This window comes from Paralichthys olivaceus, chromosome 3 (assembly GCF_024713975.1).
Source record: "Paralichthys olivaceus isolate ysfri-2021 chromosome 3, ASM2471397v2, whole genome shotgun sequence".
Lineage (NCBI taxonomy): Eukaryota > Metazoa > Chordata > Actinopteri > Pleuronectiformes > Paralichthyidae > Paralichthys > Paralichthys olivaceus.
This window is the reverse complement of record NC_091095.1, coordinates 19,511,845-19,531,219: the sequence shown is the minus strand read 5'-3', so window position 1 is coordinate 19,531,219 and position 19,375 is coordinate 19,511,845. Positions and strand designations below refer to the sequence as shown.

General features: G+C 39.4%; 1 protein-coding gene across 1 annotated transcript; it reads left to right on the top strand.

Moving 5' to 3' along the window:
• Positions 1-1,281: 1,281 nt before the first annotated feature.
• LOC109625462 (protein-glutamine gamma-glutamyltransferase K-like) lies at positions 1,282-16,882 on the top strand. The gene is made up of 14 exons (XM_020080686.2): positions 1,282-1,376; positions 5,667-5,950; positions 6,048-6,239; positions 11,135-11,386; positions 12,374-12,492; positions 12,597-12,704; positions 13,364-13,541; positions 13,623-13,761; positions 14,226-14,418; positions 14,744-14,897; positions 14,996-15,280; positions 15,850-16,010; positions 16,111-16,247; positions 16,354-16,882. Exons 2-14 carry the CDS (start codon positions 5,668-5,670, stop codon positions 16,511-16,513), a joined length of 2,361 nt encoding a protein of 786 aa, XP_019936245.1. The 5' UTR covers positions 1,282-1,376; position 5,667; the 3' UTR covers positions 16,514-16,882.
• Positions 16,883-19,375: the final 2,493 nt, after the last annotated feature.

Below are 19,375 nucleotides of genomic sequence, written 5' to 3'. Positions count from 1 at the left end.
TCAAATGATTCATTGATGCAGTCATAAGTATGAGATTTTAGACAAACAGGTGGAAACCCACTCCCTGACAGACGTTTAGACCTTCAGCAACAAGGTGTGGATCCTCCCACACACACACGCAGTGGGTGAAACAACCGTTGACTTTCTTATAGGCCTTAAGAAAATCCTCTCCTAAAAAAACATTTGGACATGTCACAGAAGGAAACGCACAGGGTTTAACCGATAACGGCAGAATTTAATTTAGCAGTTTCAGGGTGCCATGTTTTTCTGGGACACTTGAATAGAAAAGATGAATAAATGAATTCATTATTGAACAAGACGAATAGCTCTGCAAAAATGATCCTTCACACAAAATGTGCAGTATCCTCTAAACATTTAACAACAATTGCAAGATTTTGCAATGTTAAAGGAAGTGAAAACAAAATTCCTGGATCTAACATTTCATTGAAACTAAGGTCACTCAGCACAAACCTCCACCAAGGCCCAACAGTCCCTTTACAAAACCACATTTCAATTCACTGGATCCAGATTTTTATTTGGATCTGCACCAACTTGCAAACACTCATAAAAACCAGCCCCCTAAACAAGACCCATGATTTACTTTCAGAGAAATCTTGAATCTCGAAAAAAGTGAAAAGAAATCCTGAATTTGCCCCTGATCTGGATCCACACCAAAATGTAAGAGGTTCTCGTCTGAGTATTGCCACATCCTTCCACCAAGGTTCATGGCAGTGACATCAGTGACATCTAGCCAGTAGTTTTCCATAACTATCAGACAAAGACAGACAAAAACCTCTTTGATGGACCTCAACTAAAATGGCATATAAACAATTATCCTTTTTTTATACTATTATTCATTATATGTGAAATGTGAAAAAAACTGGATGAGCTCTTCCTTGGCTGATACCCCACCCTTGCACCAAGTTTCAATAAAATCTGTTCAGTAGTTTTTGTAATCCTACAGACAGACAATGAAAACATAAAATCATTGGTGGAGGGAATTAAGGAGAAGCCTGGGTCACAAGCCTGAACGTGGACTCCAATAATAAAAGTAAATAAGTAGTTATAGTAATGATAAATAATATAACAACTTATGAGAAATAGTTCAGCTGTAAGACATTGATCGACTGGAGCTGGTATCACAAATATGTGGCCTGATATGCACCGATTGCACTCAAATTAGGAGCAGCATAGAAAGGATGATGGGGGTGTTTTCTTTTGCCCTACCCTAAATGATTGTAGTCGACTATGCAGCAGGAGGGTGTGTCCTCTCTGCCTTAGCTCACAAGTATTTAAAGAAGGCTTGAACTTCCAGCAGCAAACAGAAGAATAATTCCTCCGTCTGCATTGTCTCACCCTGTCTGCCATTCAACCAAGTGAGTTTGAATTAGCTGTTTCACATGCAGCTCTTGTCTGTATTTACTGATCGTACGGCCTTTCATTAATATGACTTCAAGTTGTTGTATAGAATATCTAGTGACCCAGTACTGATTGTTTTTTTGGCCAAGTCATTTACTTGATTTATTGGATAACAAGACAGTTGTAAATGTAGCTCTGCAACAATGTCTTACTACAAAGCCAGGATTGAGCTTTCAATAGTCTTGAGTTCTGACTGTCAATTCCTGCATGATTAAATCTGACTTTGATTTGAATCGGTTTGAATAGATTTTCAGTCTTCACTCACAACTGCAGGACAAAGCTGTAAAGTTTTTAATCTCTTTAGAATTCCCTGATTTGACTGGAGGGGATTCTTGAGGGCCTCTAAACTCTGTGTGATTATGTTACATTGTCAGTCGGCTGTGAAAGTGAGAAAACATCCACATTACTTTACTCCGGGTCAATTACAGAATCACAAATCATAAATCGGACCATGTGAATGCTTTCATTCTGATGTAAACTAGACATCTGTGAAGGTCCTTTTGTGTCTGTCTCAGTGGAGCAATTTCAGCGGCCCTGAGGAAAACATGTCATGAGTGTATCTGTGAGATGTTTACTAGATCATCATCCTCCTGGAGCAAAAATATAACTGTGATCAACAGCACTTGTGTATAGGTGCTGCAGATGGCATGCAAGCAAACTTAGACCCACTTCATCTGACTTCAACCAAGTTCCCTCGACCTAAATAAATTCATATATATGTAGGATTTAATTGTACACTGTATGCATGGGCTCACGCTGCGTGTTGCACACAGGCAGACATGTGCCACAGGCTGATGGGAGTCAGAGAAAGCCTGTGTTGGGTTGTTAGGATGTAACACAGCAGATGATGGAGTGATGAGAGTCTAATGTCAAAGCGGTTTCATCTGTCAGGCGTCTTATCGTCCGCAGTGTGTCAGAGTCTCACTCTCGCTGCAGTGAGAGGGTTGTACCTCCTCATCTAGTTTACAGCCGTGCATATGCTTATGTTTGGAACAGATTTTTGGGAGGGGGTTTGTTGATCTGTGTGGGCGGCTGGCTTTTGAGATATTCTGCAATTACACTATAACCTTACCCATAAGGAGAGTGATTCCACACATTCTTTCCCCCTCCTTGTGTTTCTGGCACTGAGGCAGGTGTGATGGTGGATTTTCCATTTCCACTTTTTTTGTGAGGGCCCCACCCTGCAGTCACATCCCACTGAGGATTAACAGCTATAATAGTTGTCGTGAAGGCTAAAGCAGAAACACACGAAGTCAAACCGTTTCATTTGGTGGTGGAAAGCCTTTGAGGATGGTTGTAGATCAGTTGGTCCAACACTTAAGTCCAAACTGAAATATTTTAACTATTAGCTGATTGACTTGACATTTGGTTCAGACATTAATGTCCTCCTCAGGACGAACGTGTAGAACATCGCCCTCATTTCATTCATCATTAAATCCGTCTCAGTAAATGCTCAGTTGCAATTGCTTGTAATGATGGATTGATCCACTTGTAGTTTTATGGATAATCCAAAAATATTGATTGTTGTTAGTTTGCCTGACAAACTGTTTAAAGATATTCAGGTTTACATTAAAGGTCCAGTGTGTAAGATTTAGGTGAAAGGGATCTATTGGCAGAAATTTAATGTAGAATAATCCTCATGATGTTTTCACTAGTTCCTTTCATCTAAATTGTCTGAATTGTAATTTTCTTTACCCCAGAAAAGATCCTTTATATTCAAATACTAAATATCACAAAATTCTACACACTGTAACTTTAAAAAACAAACAGAATAAAGTGGAAACTATTTGTTTCTATCATATAATATATCTTATAAATCATAACTAGAAGAATGTTTGCTCAAACATAACCTTAAAGCATCAATCAAATATTAAAATAGTGTTACAGGTACATTGTAGCTGCTAATGTTAGCTAAACTCAACCTGGTGCACCTGCCAAAAACCAGCAGCTGCTTCAGCACATTGTAATAACCTTTCATGTGAGAGAAGACCAAAAGAAAGTAAATTGAAAAGTACACGAGAATTAAGTTAGTATTTAGTGCACACATGGTGGAGGTTTGCATGTTTATCAGTTTGTGATTCATGTATTTTTATCGCACCCAGTTTTGTTCAGCTCTTGTCTGTCAGCAGTCATGACGCACAATCCTGAGCTGGGAGGAGGCGAGTCCTCACAACAGTTTTGCACACTGGCAATGGTCCTGTTCAGACATGGCATCATCAACTATCATTGTGATACGATCACAAGTGGACAGCTCAGAGTACAGGTGTGAATGCAGCCAAGAAACACTTAGTCATGTGACCGTTGCTCCTTCTTTTAACACGAACTGTTACTGAGGAATGTGGGAGGGGCTGACAGTGGTTAGTTGGCATTCCTGGAAGGTGGAATTTACCGCAGAAAGATGCAAACCTAAGTGAGGACAAATTCAAAGAATCTTATCCTACAGCTTTTGCAGAACTCACATGAGAAACGTGATTCTAATCTCTGGGGTCAAGAGGTGACTCCACAAGAAGCAACTAAGCATGGAGTTTTGAGCTTCTACATAAAGAAATGATGGTTTTATTCATAGCACGGTTTTAAATCAAAGCATGTGTTGACTTCCTGGATGCTCTCAATGACTCATAAATCAGACTGTAATTCAGCATCCGTGAATCAGCTCCAGATGAGTCCCGATGGTATCACAGAGGCAAAGCATCCTTCCTGCTTCCTGCCACCAGGGTTAGCTCTGTATGTGTACAGGATGAGGATGACCAATTCAAAATACATGTACGACTTCTTCTGTGTAGGATAAAATTAGTATTGATAATTATGTCTTATTCCTAATGCAAGAGAACTTTGCAAGTCATATGAGGAATATTGATGTGATACTTTTCTCCTGTCTCTTCATATAAATCAGTGGGGGGTACTTGAGGGTCCTTCCTGAGGATTTTTATATGGGAAGATAAACCAACAACGTGAATTTAAAAAAATATATAATTAGATTAAAAAATATATCCATATAGTCACCTGTAGCACCAGGGCACTGGGTGTTGCAATTAATACTGGATAAAATCGAATACGTTTTTTCCAATGGGTATATGTTAATTGTTAGTACAATTGATATAAGAGTGTAAATTAAAATGGTTAAAGTAGCTCCAAGTAAACTCAATGGTTAAATCTTATTCTCATCTCATATAGTACATTTCAAGGATGAGACCATTTCTCTTTGCTAAAACTGTGATCTGTTGCTTTTATAACCAGTCATCAGTTGCACTTACAAATTTAGGGTTCTCTTCACTTCATCTGTTTCTTTTGGAGTCAATTTGAACATTTCCCAAGCAACCTATTAGATTTGCTGTCGCCCGATGTCCTTTCCTGCTCCCTCCGAAGACAGGCATCACTCCTGGTTGTCACTGGACTGATAAACTAAGGTGATAGAGCCTCTGTCAGGGCTGCAAACTCTATCTCATCTTTTAAAACACTGTTGAAAACCCAACTATTTAAAGTTATGTTTAAGTGGTTTAACCCTGACATTTTAATTCATTCAGAAATTTAATGTAGAATAATCCTCATGATGTTTTCACTAGTTTGTTTCATCTAAATTGTATGAATTGTAGTTTTCTTTACCCCAGAAAAGGCCCTTTATATTTAAATACTTTATATGTAAATCGAGGGGACCCTCTCTACGGAGGCTGCCATGTTTTTTACATTAGTCCAGACTGGACAGACTAAACACCTTTTGAGTTTTTAAAGGCTACCACAGCTTCTTTTTCATGTTTGGAAGGAGAGGGTGAGGTGAGGTGTGTTCAGCTTCAACATGTGATTTCAACACTAGATATCACAAAATTCTACACACTGTACCTTACTTTGTTTTATTCTCTTTGGCATTAATCTGATTAATCTTTTTTTCTCTTATTGTAAAGAAAGGTAGATTGTTTTGAAAGGGGCTCTATAAATAAAGTTACAGTATTATTAATATTATTACTGATTAATTACAATTTAGTAATTAAACGGTTTTAGGTAGCTAAAAGTAATGAAATGGTAATAGCTAAATTGCTAAATTGATCATTGATAAAGACAAAATAAAATACCAACAATATATGTGCTTCTTTTGTTATGTTCATTCTCGCAGATAGATGTTGCTGATTTGTCAACACATGAAGGACTCACATATGAATTGTCTCACTTCAACTCTCGATAATTAAAATTAAATCTTAAAATAATCTATGACAAAACTTTTGTTTCCCTCACTGTGACTATTTGCTTCTCAGGATGCCTGTGGAAACACGCTCAATCAGAAACAGTGGTGCAGTGGGTCGCTTTCCATCTGTCACTCTTGGCTTTGATGAAGATGCAGAGGAAGAACAACCCGAGGAAAACGATGACCAGACAGAGAATGCATGTCGGCGGTGGATGCGGAAGGTCTGTCCGTGCTGCTGTCCCAAACCAAAGGACGATGACATCACTGACACTTTGGTCACAGGGATTGATGAGCTGGACAAGGAGGACGGGGTGAATGACGATAAACCTGTGACAGACGACAGCGAGCTTGATGGTAACTGGTATCTCGGAGGGCTCACAATCATGTTATCACACAATATAAATACCAGGCCTACGATAACACTTCCCTCCCCATATCTTTGTTTTCACAGAACTCCTCCTCCAAGTGCGAGCGATAGACCTGATGAAAAGCAAATCAGGAGTGAACCGCACGGAGCATCACACAAATCTCTACCTGAGTGATAACTTTATTATCCGCAGAGGGCAAACTTTCCAGATGTGGATCACCCTGTCTCGACCTTTTGACCCCAGCACTGACAAACTTCACCTTGATCTTAAGACAGGTTAGTTCCTGGCAGAAACTATGCAGTGCTTTTTAAACAGGAAAACACCTCACCTCTTCATTCATTATCGTATCATCATGTTTTAGTGATTTTAATGGACGTTAAAATAACATTATAAAGATAGATACTTTCAGAATGGCACTTAGTGGAGCGCATCCCTCCTCCAAGCTCCAACAGTCCACTTAAATTCAATCAAGCTACACCTAATTTCACATACTCATAAATATCAGTTCCCTTAATGTGCCTGTTTTTTCTTTATCAAGATCCATGAATTATTTCCTAAGAAATCAAGAAAAATGTTGAAAACTGCTTGCAATGTTAAAGAAGAGATTTTTCCAGACCTATACCGCATCCTTCCACCAAGTTTCTTGGAAACCAGTTCTCTTGTTGTTGTCTAATCTTACTTACAATCCAAAACCCCCCCCCCCCCCCCAAAAAAAACATTAAAAAACCAAAAAATAAACACATAGGAGTGAAAACCTGCTTGGTGGCAGTAGGAACAAAATAGATGAAGATTATATGGGAAACAGCGATGTTTTTAAATACTAATGCAGTGTATGAATTTCCCATATGACTGGCCTCTAATAAAAAAGTGGCCTTGTGTGAAACTTGATGGGCACAATCGAGTCTGATCAAAGCACATGCACATACTATGAGCCTTTAAGAAACCCTCTGCATAGCTGCACATGATAAGTGAGAGCTCCTCTTCCTGGGCAGTGATGGAGGAGGAATATGTTCAGAGTTGGAACAAACATTATGCGCCACCAAGAGGTTTTTACTTTAATGCTCAAGCCGCAAGCTGTTTGGACCAGACAGATTGATTCATGGAAAATTGGGCAAGAGGTTTACTGACTATTGCTATGGTAACTGTTCTGGTTGCTATGCTCCAGGTACAGCGTTTTACAGATATAACAGTTCGGCGCTAACTAAAAAAAGTCACATCTATAGCCTATAGACAATTCACCGTCAACGCTGCCGCTACCAACTGTCTGAGCCTCAGCCTCAGCCTACCACCTGTTCACCCTCTCACCTGTTCACCCTCTCACCTGTTCACCCTCTCTTCAAGTTCCTTTTGTGTCAAGCAATGTGAGGCAGACAGGACAGAGCGATATCCAATTACAGCCGTGTGTGATAAAAACTCAACCATTAGAAGAATAATTATAATATCTCTTTTACATAAAGTTTTACTCAGTACTTGCCTACTACTGAGGGGAAAATATATAGTTTATTATATGATTCTCAAAGTGACAAAGACAACGCAGCCTCCCTTTGCTTCTATATTGTTTTCTTGAGAGACAAGAAATGTATTTCCAAATTATGATGCGCACAATGTTATGCAATGACAAAAATAAGAGCAGTCATGAATAATCTTCAGCCATCTGTCATACCAGCAATTAGCAGAAGGACAATAGCAGGTGCAGATAATGAAAGCTTTTACGTTATTGAAAATCATGCCACTGCTCTGTATGGTGGCTAAATCCTTTCAAAACAAACTGGCAAATAGGAAAGTGCTGTTTTTCTCCACACATATCTCAGTTCAAACCTTGTTTTTCAAACAATGTTGTCTGAGATGTAAGCCCCACGACATGAAACCAATCACTACTTGATCAGTTTACCTGTTGAGAGCAATAAACGTTAGGGATTTTTCAGATGAAAGACCCTGAAGTCAAGAGAAAAACAAAAAGCTTTTTACCCCCAGGGAGATTTCTGAGACATTTATGACAACCTGACTCAAACACTGAGTTATGTTGCATGATGAGTTGACATTTAGGCTTTAGGGTGTTCAAAGAGAGCAGTCTGACATCTAGGAGCTAGGCTTGGCCATGTGCCACATGAAAATATTGATACCACACTTACATTTGTGGGCTATCTACACAGATAAATATACAGCCAGCAGCTAGCTTAGCATAACATGATTGGAAACAGCTAGCCTTGCTCTGTCCGAAGTTACCAACACGACTGAAGCTCATAGAACATGTTTGTTTGAAATGTATGGAAAAAATCAAAGGCACTAAAGCTGCATTCAGACATGCACTGAACTCCAGATAATATGCTGAGATTATCTGGAGGGGCTGTATTAAGATGTCAGGTGGTCCAGACAATTTTGTAGTTCCTCCTGCCAGCCCCCTGGTAAAAACTCTGGATAATGTCGGAGTGAGCCCATGTGAGAACACAACAGGAGATTATCCGGCGGATTCATCGCTAGGTAGTTATTGACGTTTCATACAAGTGACAGACACAAAATTTAACCCAAAACTTACACAATTATCTCAGGATGAAAGAGAGGAGCCAAACACGCAGAAAACCCAGAGGAAGATGTAAACTTTGGAAGACACTTGAGTCACATATATATATATATATATATATATATATATATATATGAAGCACATATATTGTTGGATGTCACAATGCTCCAGGGATTTTTGTGTTGTTCTGAATGTTTCCAGAGCCCATTGTTAGGACATTTTCTGAGGTTGATGTGTAAAGACACCTTAATTAACATCTCAGTATCTTGTTTGTTTGATTCATGCAAAACACAGATGGTAAAAATTGCTTGTGGTTTATGGGAGGTTGTGTATTTCTGATTTCTTGACCAGTAGCAGTGTCCTCATGGCTGCACCTAATTTTTATCTTCTAATCTAAATGTCAGAAAGCATCATCCTCTGGTAACGATGAATACCTTCAGCAAATATTAAAGAAATAATATTTTCAAGGCATGTCAAAGCCACTGCTTCACTGTCACCAGATGTCTCAGTCTGCTGTCCTGTCTCCTGCTGGTTTTTTGGTTTCTTGGTGGTTGTAATCCAATGGCTTATTTGTTTTCTGTTTAAATTGAGGAGGGCAGACTCTGGTTTCAGTTGTCACACAAAATCAGCAGTCGGTCTATCAGAGTGTACATCTCATGGGGAAATAGCAGCATTGTGAATTCTGTTACTTGTAAACACAACAAATAAAGACAAGGTCATACCCGCAGAGGATAAAAGCCGGGGTGAGCTGGAGTTATCCACATTCACTTAAAAGGTGACAAACAGTTTGCCATTGTCTCCGACACAATTGCTTTGTGCTTTCACATAGACAGTTCTATTTACTTTGGCACATTTTCACCAACTAGATTATGCCGACCTTGACATAAATAGTTCAATACAATAGCTCTTTAACCTGCTGCCTTAAAACTCTGCCCACAAGCTTCTTTGAACTTTTTTTTTGTTGTATAGCATCTGAATATTCCGCAGTAAATATTTCTCTTCTACTGGCCTTTTGTCCAAGAACCCTGAAGACCATGGTTATTAATCATCTTTTTAAGTCTAGTCTCAATGCCTTGATCATTGGAGAGCTGTGAAAAGGCTGTATTTCATTAATTCAATTATTTGTGTGGTGCATCAACAATTTCACTCAGGTCTGCATTCTACATAGTTAACCAAAAAATACAGCTTGACAAAAATTGTGTGTGGATTGTCGAGACTGCCAAACTTCTCCAAATCATATTGAGAAGATAGGAACTACTTTTTGCTAATTTGGAACCATGAATCTGAGCAAACAAAAATCACACAGGGAGTTCCCCAAGGTTCCATTCTTGGGCCTTGTTTATCGAAAATACATGCTTCCCTGTGCTCAGATGATGCAATAAATTATCTAAACATATTCATGAGGATGAAACACAACTCTTACAAAAGTTACTAAAGTTGCTTACATCTGCTGAATAAGTGTACTAAACAAATCAAGGAGTGGATTTAAAATAAAACAGCTTAACACAGAGGAAGCAGTAGTAACTGTTTTTGACCCAGAATTATTGGTGTGATTATGATACAAATTTAAAGAGCCACATAAAGACAATTACGAAATACTTTAAAAATAAAAGAAGAATTAAAGGATTTCCATCCAAACAAGATACAGGAAAACTTTCAGCAGGCTTGACATTGTAATATTGTACAATACAGTCCTCGCTAACGAAAGACATTTAGTCTTTACATCACTGCACCAGCTTCCTGTTTGTCAAAGGATAGATTTTAAAATCCTATTACTTGTCTATAAAGCACTAATGGGTCTCAGACCAAAATACATTTCTGATTTACTTGCATCCAAACCCCTCAGGTCATCTGGTACATGTTTACTCAGTGGTCTCAGAATCAAACCTGATCCATGTGAAGCCACTTTTACTTTTTCAAAGATTCCTGAATATCTGAGATATTCAAACACTGTCAAGCTAATTAAGATCAAGGCTTGAACCACTCTTGTTTGCTGTGACTTACCAAAAATTGCATATTTACGTTTTTCAATGTTAACCATGCATTTTCCTGATTTTGGTCAGTTTCATTTGTGTTTTAAATATAGTTTTAATTCCTTCTTATTGATTTATTTTAAATGTATTTCCATGCCTCGGTGAAGTGCTTTGAGTTGCTTTGTCTCTGGTAATCTATTAAGACTTGTCTTACTTTGCCATATAGGGGAATGGTCAGTAATTTAGCTGCTAAGCAACATTCTCATAAGTTCTATATGATTTTGAAAATTGTGAGATTCTTAATTATGGAGTACACTGTGTTTAGTAGTTTTCTTTGCACATCAGGAACACTGAGGCTGAACTGCTGCCAAAGCAAAGATTCCATTTATAGTACGAGATCAGATGCTGTCCTGACATGTTTTTTGTGCATGTGTGTGTGAACAGCTTGTCAGGACAGTACTCTCTGGATTTGTTGTTTTTATTTTCTGGTCTTTCAAACTTACATGACAGGGAAGGAGTGCAGCATGGCTTTAACAGAGGATGGGTGAACTGTTGTGGAATATAAAAATACAGTGATTGAACTGTGAGGTGCTCTGCTTCTATTTGGGAGAATATGTTCGCATGCTGCCCATTCTCATGTGCTGTATGTCATGTATGTCTCCTCTCTCGTCCACAGGGCCACTGCCAACAGTGTCAAAGGGAACCCATGTCATCATCCCTTTGGTGGAAGGGTTGGAGGACGGCTGTTGGGAAGCAGCCATTGTGGAACAGGATGACGAGAGGATAAAACTGTCAGTAAATTCTCCAGCCACAGCGGTCATTGGCCAATATCAATTCGCAGTGGAAACGACCAGCACACAAGGCCAGGCCATTTACACACATGACCCTGCTAATGACATCTACATGTTGTTCAACCCCTGGTGTGAAGGTAAACATGCCATTTAAAAAAGAAAAGAGGCATTTTTGAGCTTCAACTGGATCTCTCAAAATCATTTTACAAAAGTGATATACTATATATGATACACTTTATATGAGCTTCATTAAAACACCATAACATCATGTTATATCATGTTTAATTGATACATACAAAACAGCAGTAACTTAGTCACAGCTATAGTTGCCTCAAAACTGCCTAGAACAAAGGAATAGTCCAGTGAAATGCTGTATTAACTCTTTAATTTTACACATTAAAACAAAATATAATATGTTACTCGATGACCTTCAAAGATGCTGGTAGGTGGATTATGTTATCGTTGAGTTCCAAGGTAATTGTTTCTTTCAGTTTTCAGTTTCTGTGCTAAGCTAAGATAACAAGCCTTATAATAAATGAACATGACAGTATCATTTCCAATTTTCGTAAGTTGTTTCTGAAACACTTTTTTTATTGGTTGAAATCCTTCATGTCCTGGCTATCAATAAATAAAGTTGGTGTCTGTGGCCTTCCCACGACTGTAATTAACCCAACCAATCAGTTCATTCAGACTGAATGAATGATTACCAGCCCTAGCTTTAATCATTTCCTTTAATAAAATACAACATAAAAAAATGACAATTATATGGTATTAAATATCTGATCTGACAGCTCCAGCATCATACTTGTCATTTTCACATTCTTAATCTTGACAATATACTAGAACAGTGTTCACAAGGACGCAGAGACATGATGAAATAGTATAATAAGGCATTTGCCTAATATCTGCTTAATTACAATTTAAATACAGAACTCACAGACACAGAACGACTCAAATTGTATTTTGTGTGTGACATGTCTTAATATATCTGTACTGATTTCATCACTGTGAAACTACAGGGACATAGAACTGGTAAATGTTGAGAATTTCGACATTTCCACGACTGCTCACAGGGATTCCCTGTTATTTCCATTTTAAAGCTGGACTCACTTGCTCTCTTTCAGACGACACCGTGTTCATGGATTCTGAGCAGGAGAGGCAGGAGTATGTCTTGAACCAAGACGGACATATCTACTATGGCACAGAGAATCAAATTGGAATGAGGACCTGGAACTATGGGCAGGTGAGTGAGCTGTGTTGTCTTCACACATGAGTGTTTAAGTTGAAAGCAGAGACTGACTTGCTGTACCCACCTCTGCCATGTGTTTTTCTCTGTTTTTGGTTCAGTTTGACGATGGGATCCTTGCTGCCTGCCTTTTTGTCCTGGAAAAGAGTGAAATGCCTCCATCTGGTTGGGGAGACCCAGTTAATGTAGTGCGAATTATATCAGCCATGGTGAGACAGTGCAGACTTTATTTTAATATACACATGATCTGTAAAAAACTGCAGCAAACAAGCAAAGGAGATCCACACATAATAGTCACTACTTGCAAACAGCTAACTACACATGTGGTCAGACCATAGAATGTATATGAAGATGGACGGGACGGGATCCAAAGCATCCTGATTCCCCCTTAGTGGCTGACTGCAGTCTAGATCATTAACCTGTGGGTAGGTTGTGTCACTCTGTTGGTCCAGATTGATATATATCAAAATCTATTGGATGGATTGGCATGAACAGACCTTTGTGACTCACAGAGTATGAAACCCATCGATTTTGCTCTTCTTAGTCTCCTCTATTGCCTCGCATGGTCCACATTTCTTACTGTGAAATGTCTCTGTATCACTGTAGAGGAGGAATCATCTTGACTTGATCCTCAGACCTTTTCTAGTAACACCAGCTTTCACTAATCCTGTGAAATATCTCAACATCACACAGTAAACTTTTGTACTGTTCATGTTCCTGAGTCTATTTGCAGAAGCTGAAGCCAGTTCTATGTGGATATAGAGAGTTGCTGAGTATATACACAAATGGAGCTGATGTTTATTGCTCCAGACTCAGCAGTAGGCTTAAATATAAAATAAAAAAACAACTAAAAACTTTATTTATCCAGATCAACTCCCCTGATGACCGTGGTGTCTTGGAGGGAAACTGGTCAGGAAACTATGATAGCGGGACCAGCCCGACGATGTGGAGTGGAAGCGTGGAAATCCTGAAGGAATACAAGACCAACAGTGGCGCTCCCGTCAAGTTTGGCCAGTGCTGGGTGTTTGCTGGCGTATTCACGACAGGTGAGCCTATTGTCTGGAGTTTCATTTTCTTATCGTGGGTTAGTGTGACATGTGTTTAACCCATGTTTTCTTATCACTTAGTGTTACGGTGTTTGGGCATCCCCAGTCGAACTGTGACTAACTTCAGCTCAGCTCACGACACAGACGTTTCCTTGACGACAGACGTGTACTTGGATGAGAACCTGGAGCCTTTAGCTCACCTGAATGCCGACTCCATCTGGTGTGTTCTGCCACTGCTACACCTGACACACATTTACTCAAAATGACACACACAACACTCTGGTTTCTGCAGATTTCAACATAGTAAATTTAACTTATCATTTTGAAGACATTTTTACCATGATGAGTGAAATTTAGGAAATCTGTCAAATATGATAGCTACAAAGGAATATCTCTGGAATCTCAGGATTACTTACACTTCATCTAAATCAAAGATAAAGTAGCCTAGTGGAGAAAACTTTCGAATTGCGTTATTATCTCACAAACTACAGACATAGACAGAAGGGATCCATAATCAGTCCTCAGGTCCACATGAGTCTTGTTTGCAGTTTTGTTACAACGTAATAATATCTGTATCATTGAGAAAGAACAATGGAAAAAACGCTGATTATTTTCGACTATCTAAGACTCAGCAGAAACCCTGCTCTGGTTTATCAAGACTGACCTTCAGGTCTTTTTCTGAAGGAACTTCCACGTGTGGAACGACTGCTGGATGGCTCGTCCAGACTTGCCACCAGGCCACGGAGGCTGGCAAGCTGTCGACGCCACGCCTCAGGAGACCAGCCAAGGCACCTTCCGCTGCGGCCCCGCCTCTCTCACTGCTGTCCGCAATGGTCAGGTCTACCTCAAACATGATTGTCCGTTTGTGTTTGCTGAGGTTTGTGGAATACAACACTTTTCTTAAACCAGCACTTCAGAAATTCTGTACTGCCTTTTCATCACGTGAGATTAGTGAAAATTAATGCAAAAGAAATAAAGATTTTAAACACAGTTATTCTTAACAAACATGACCTTCAATGAGCGGCTATGGGTGAGGTCTCCTGACGATACTAATATTCTTGATTTGTGTTTGCGCACTATGCGTGTCCCATGTACTAATAATGAGCCATATGGTAGACATCAGAAGGTGCCTGACAGTTTTCCAGCTGTTATCCAATTTTCTAACGCTGTCTCTATGTTTCTCCCCCTCTGTGCACCTTCAGGTAAACAGTGATAAGATCTACTGGCAGAGGAACGTTGATGGGACCTTCAACCAAATCTATAGTGAGAAAAAGACTGTGGGCCACAATATCAGCACCAAGGCCGTTGGCTCTGATGAACGCAGCGACATCACACACCTTTACAAACATCTAGAGGGTATCATCCTACAACAAAACTGCACACGTTAAAATGTTGTATTAACTTGACATGTTTGTACTTTATTGCTTTTTCAATTAATTTCTGGTCATTCTCAGGCACAGAGGCAGAACGTATTGCTGTGGAAACGGCGTGTCGCTATGGCTCCAAGGCCGCAGCCTATTCTTCTCCCACAGCAGAGGATGTTTCTGTAGAAGTGACAATGGATGGTGAAGGCCCTGAAATGGGAGGAGATGCAGAACTGAACATCACGTTGCGAAACAGTAGCTCAGAGCAGCGGACAATCATCCTGCACAGCCAGGTGGCAGTCATGTACTACACCGGCGTCCACAAGGCCACGATCAGGAAGGATGTTGCAGACATAGATGTGCTGCCCAATGAGGGTGAGTGGATGGGTTTTGGTGGCTTTCAGGAAGAACATGGAGGTTATAGCATTAAAGGCTTCTATAGAACAGTCAATCTGTGGTTGTATTTAGTCTCGCAAACTGCAAAAACAGAAACAATGAACAATATTTTTTACCCTCGAAATAATAAATACATTTTAAAAAATCACTCATTATCTACTCACCACTATGCCGACAGAGGGTTGGGTGAAGAGTTTGCCTCCATACTGCTCCTGTGGTGTCATCCAAGTGTCCGGAAGCCCCGACATTCAAATTTGACTCAAAACGAGGTCAATTACACCATGTTTTTAGTCTGAACGTTCGCTGTGATCCATGGGTGAACACGGCTCCATCAGAGGATATCAGAGGACATTGAGGTTAAAAACATGATGCTGTTAGTTGAATGTGAATGTCAGGGCTTAGGGACGCTCTACGTTTGAGGACGTAGAAGAGGAATAATACATTTTTAAAGGATAATTCAGAAAGGTACATAAAAATAAAAATATGTATATATGTATCATTGCAACATCACTTCAACAATGAACACAAAGTTTTTTTCCTGTTTACAGAGAATGTTTTGGAGTGGTCCCTGCAGTACAAAGACTACAAGGATCAGCTGATAGACCAGGCCGCCCTGATGCTGACGCTGTCCGGCAGAGTCAAAGAAACACAGCAGGTCCTGGCCACTCAGTTCAGTTTTCGGCTCAGGACTCCAAACCTCACCATAAAGGTCGGCCAATCAGCTGAACAGGAAACTAGTCCCGGTAAAATGACAAAAATGTAATTTCAAGTCTGACTCTATTTTCTCTCTTCGTTTTGTTGTCACTCAGCCTGTAGGGAAGGCCGTGGTAGGGGAGAAGATGGCAGTGACGATTTCATTTACAAACCCACTACCACAGGTGTTGAAAGCAGTGATATTCCACCTCGAAGGACAAGGCCTCCTAACTGCTCGGAAGGTTATTTATGGGTGAGGAGAAAAATACAACTCATATTGTTACCCTATTTCCCCCCAAACTACCTCGTTGGTCTTTCTCTTTTGTGACTGCCGCTGTCATTTCCTGTCCTACCCTCAGAGATATTGGCAGCCATGCCTCCGTGTCGCTCACCGAGCACTTCGTCCCCACCCTGCCCGGACTGAGGAAATTACTGGCTTCATTGGACTGCAGGCAGCTCACTCAGGTTCACGGTGTGAGAGATATCATCGTGGAGGAAAACAGCAATGCTGCTCTATAACGATTTACAAACATTGTGGCATTTGTGGCATTTTATCTCAGAAGGGACAGAAGCTTTTATAATATGTGAAGACCAGTATTAGCCCACATCCACTTGTTTGACATGATAATGTAGACGATCCTGTGACACTGTTTTACACTGTGCATGTGCATAAAGTGCACAGTGGTTGCACAACATGGCAGCTTAATAGAAAGAAGTGTGCTTTAGTAAAAACTGCCTCAATTTTCAGGTCAATTATTGTATTTATATTTACCATATATTTATTTTTTTGACATTGCCATGTATGACAGTGAGAATACTTTTTTCTAAATATCCCAAAACTGCTGCAGATATCTGTGTATTATTAAAATGCAAACAATTACAAATGGATCCCAGGATCTGGTGTCTTATTGAACGAACAAGTTTTTATGAGTGTCCTTGCAGTGAAACAGTGAGAATAAACGGTACATATAAGAGCGATGACCAGTTAAAGTGGCTAATTTCTGTGTGGTGGTTTGGTGCTCAGTCCACCCTGGAAGAGGCAGTAAGACGGCATTTGAACAGTGAGTTCAGTGAGACACCAGGACAAAAAGACGAGTCTGTTGACCATAAACCTCAGAGCAGAGCTGATGCAGATGCAATAGAGGAAGAACTTAAAGCTAAAGTAGAACAGCCACCACATCTGATCACTTTGTTAAAGGTGTTAAAGGTGTTAAAGGTGTGTGAAACTTAGTGGCATCTTGTGGTGAGGTTGCAGAATTTACCCAACTGCTCTTGGTGTATTTTGGGAGGAGGCAAAGGCCAATGTCCACTGATGTAGACAATAAAGTCTATCTATCTATCTATCTATCTATCTATCTATCTATCTATCTATCTATCTATCTATCTATCTATCTATCTGTCTATCTATCTATCTATCTATATATATATAGATATATATATCTATATATATATCCATCTATATATCTATCCATCCATCTATGTATCTATCTATATGAGTTCATGAGTTCCGTTTTTTTATACAAGGTTTACTCTAGGCATTCAACAGACCTTTTAAATGATGTGCCATTGGCAGGTTTGGGTTTGGCTCTGCTGTTGTAAGTTCAGTAACACAAGCAGATGGTGTGAAGTTAACTTTAATAAATAATGATTCGGGTGACAGGCAGACAGAGGGATTCCATAAGGATGCAGCATGGCAGTCCTTATGGAATCCCTCTGTCATGAAGTGGATTGTGGGAGAGCTCAACTCTGATTTTATTACCTCCCATCCAACTCAAAGGTGATTCATTTGGGAATAAAGTCAATGCCAGTGCTTTATGGGTTTAGCCAATATAGTGCCAAAGCTAAAGAGATGGAATGCAGTTTCATCACACAGATGAGTAAAAGAGGCTCTCCCGCATTGTGGAAGATATTATACCAGAAGTGTTGAGAGTGGGATGTGGGCCTCTCCAGGGGGGCTTCAAACTATTTTAGGGGAGGCACTGAGAATGGACATAAAAAAATATTACATAATTTACAACATTAGTTATGAAAATGAGACGATGTAGGAAATGTGTGGGATTCAGTTAAAGAGATGTGGTAATTTTGGAGAAAGGTTCACGCTTTCCCAGAATCAGGAATATAAATATCTTATAACATAACTTATTCATGTATAAAATCTGTATCGTAACATATATGGCACCTTGTTTATAATTTCTTCTTTTTAGTCTTATTATGTATTTTTTATAAGTATGAAATAGAATAAATAATAAATAAAATCGAATCCCTCTCCCCACTAGAACAGGCTCTTTCCCAATCAGGTCGGGGGACTGCTAAGGGAGGGAAAACCTCAAAATGATGACACACGAAAAAGTATTGATAAATCGGAAATAAATAAGTATTATACAAAACTGCATGACACCTCTGGAAGGACTCCTCCAATTATAAAAATGTAAAAAGAAAAAGGGGGAAGATGAGAAAGGGAAGAGAAAAAAAAAGAGAAATATGTGGAAAACAGTGATGCTGTTGAAGTTTCACTCACACAATGTTTCTGTTTCAGTTGCTTTAAAACATAAACAGACACATGATTGTATTGGTATGGTTGCGTATTCATGCAAAAGTGAGATGGTAATTACACCACCTAACCACATAACTTGCATTGATGTTTACATCAGCCACACCACCTGCAGTACTGTGTGCTGCTGTGTGAATTGTTTGCTGTGAGCTGATGTCGACATTTGAATTTAGTTATTAACAAAAATTTTTATAAAATGCTTTTCTGAATCGACACCAAAAATTACTGTGTTGAGCTTTATCTTGGTTCAGGGCTTTTTCAGGAATTCTCACTCGTATCTGTTGAGTAGTTGTTGACACTGACGCCTCCTGAGCGGAGGTATCAGACACTGCTTAGTGTGTGTTGATTACTGTGAAGAGTTTGACTTTGGTGTTTTACATAATGAAGTTCAATTTGAACTGTTGAGTCTGAAACTTAAAGCAGCCCAGTTTTCCAGTTAATACAAAAAGCTGCAAGAGTGGGCTCCCACTGAGCTCAGATGAAGAGTGTGAAGAATGGTGATTGCTGTGATTGAATCAGTTGAATTGGTGAGTAAAGTCACATTACCTCCACAGCTTGATGTAAAAGCTCCTAATGATTTTAGAAATAGATCAAACTAATATCCAATATCTTTTAACTACACCTTGTTATGTTGAATTATCTGTTTGGTTTTTGTCCATCAAATCTACATCAAGTTTCCAAAGCCCAATGTAGGAGTGGATCCAGGGGTGGGGCTGATTGGCCCCATGAAGTGTGCCTGTCCTGCCAATAGTCTTTTTTCATATAAACTACACCTTTATTAACAATACTAACAATATTTTTGAATTCAATATGTTAATAATTGTATTATC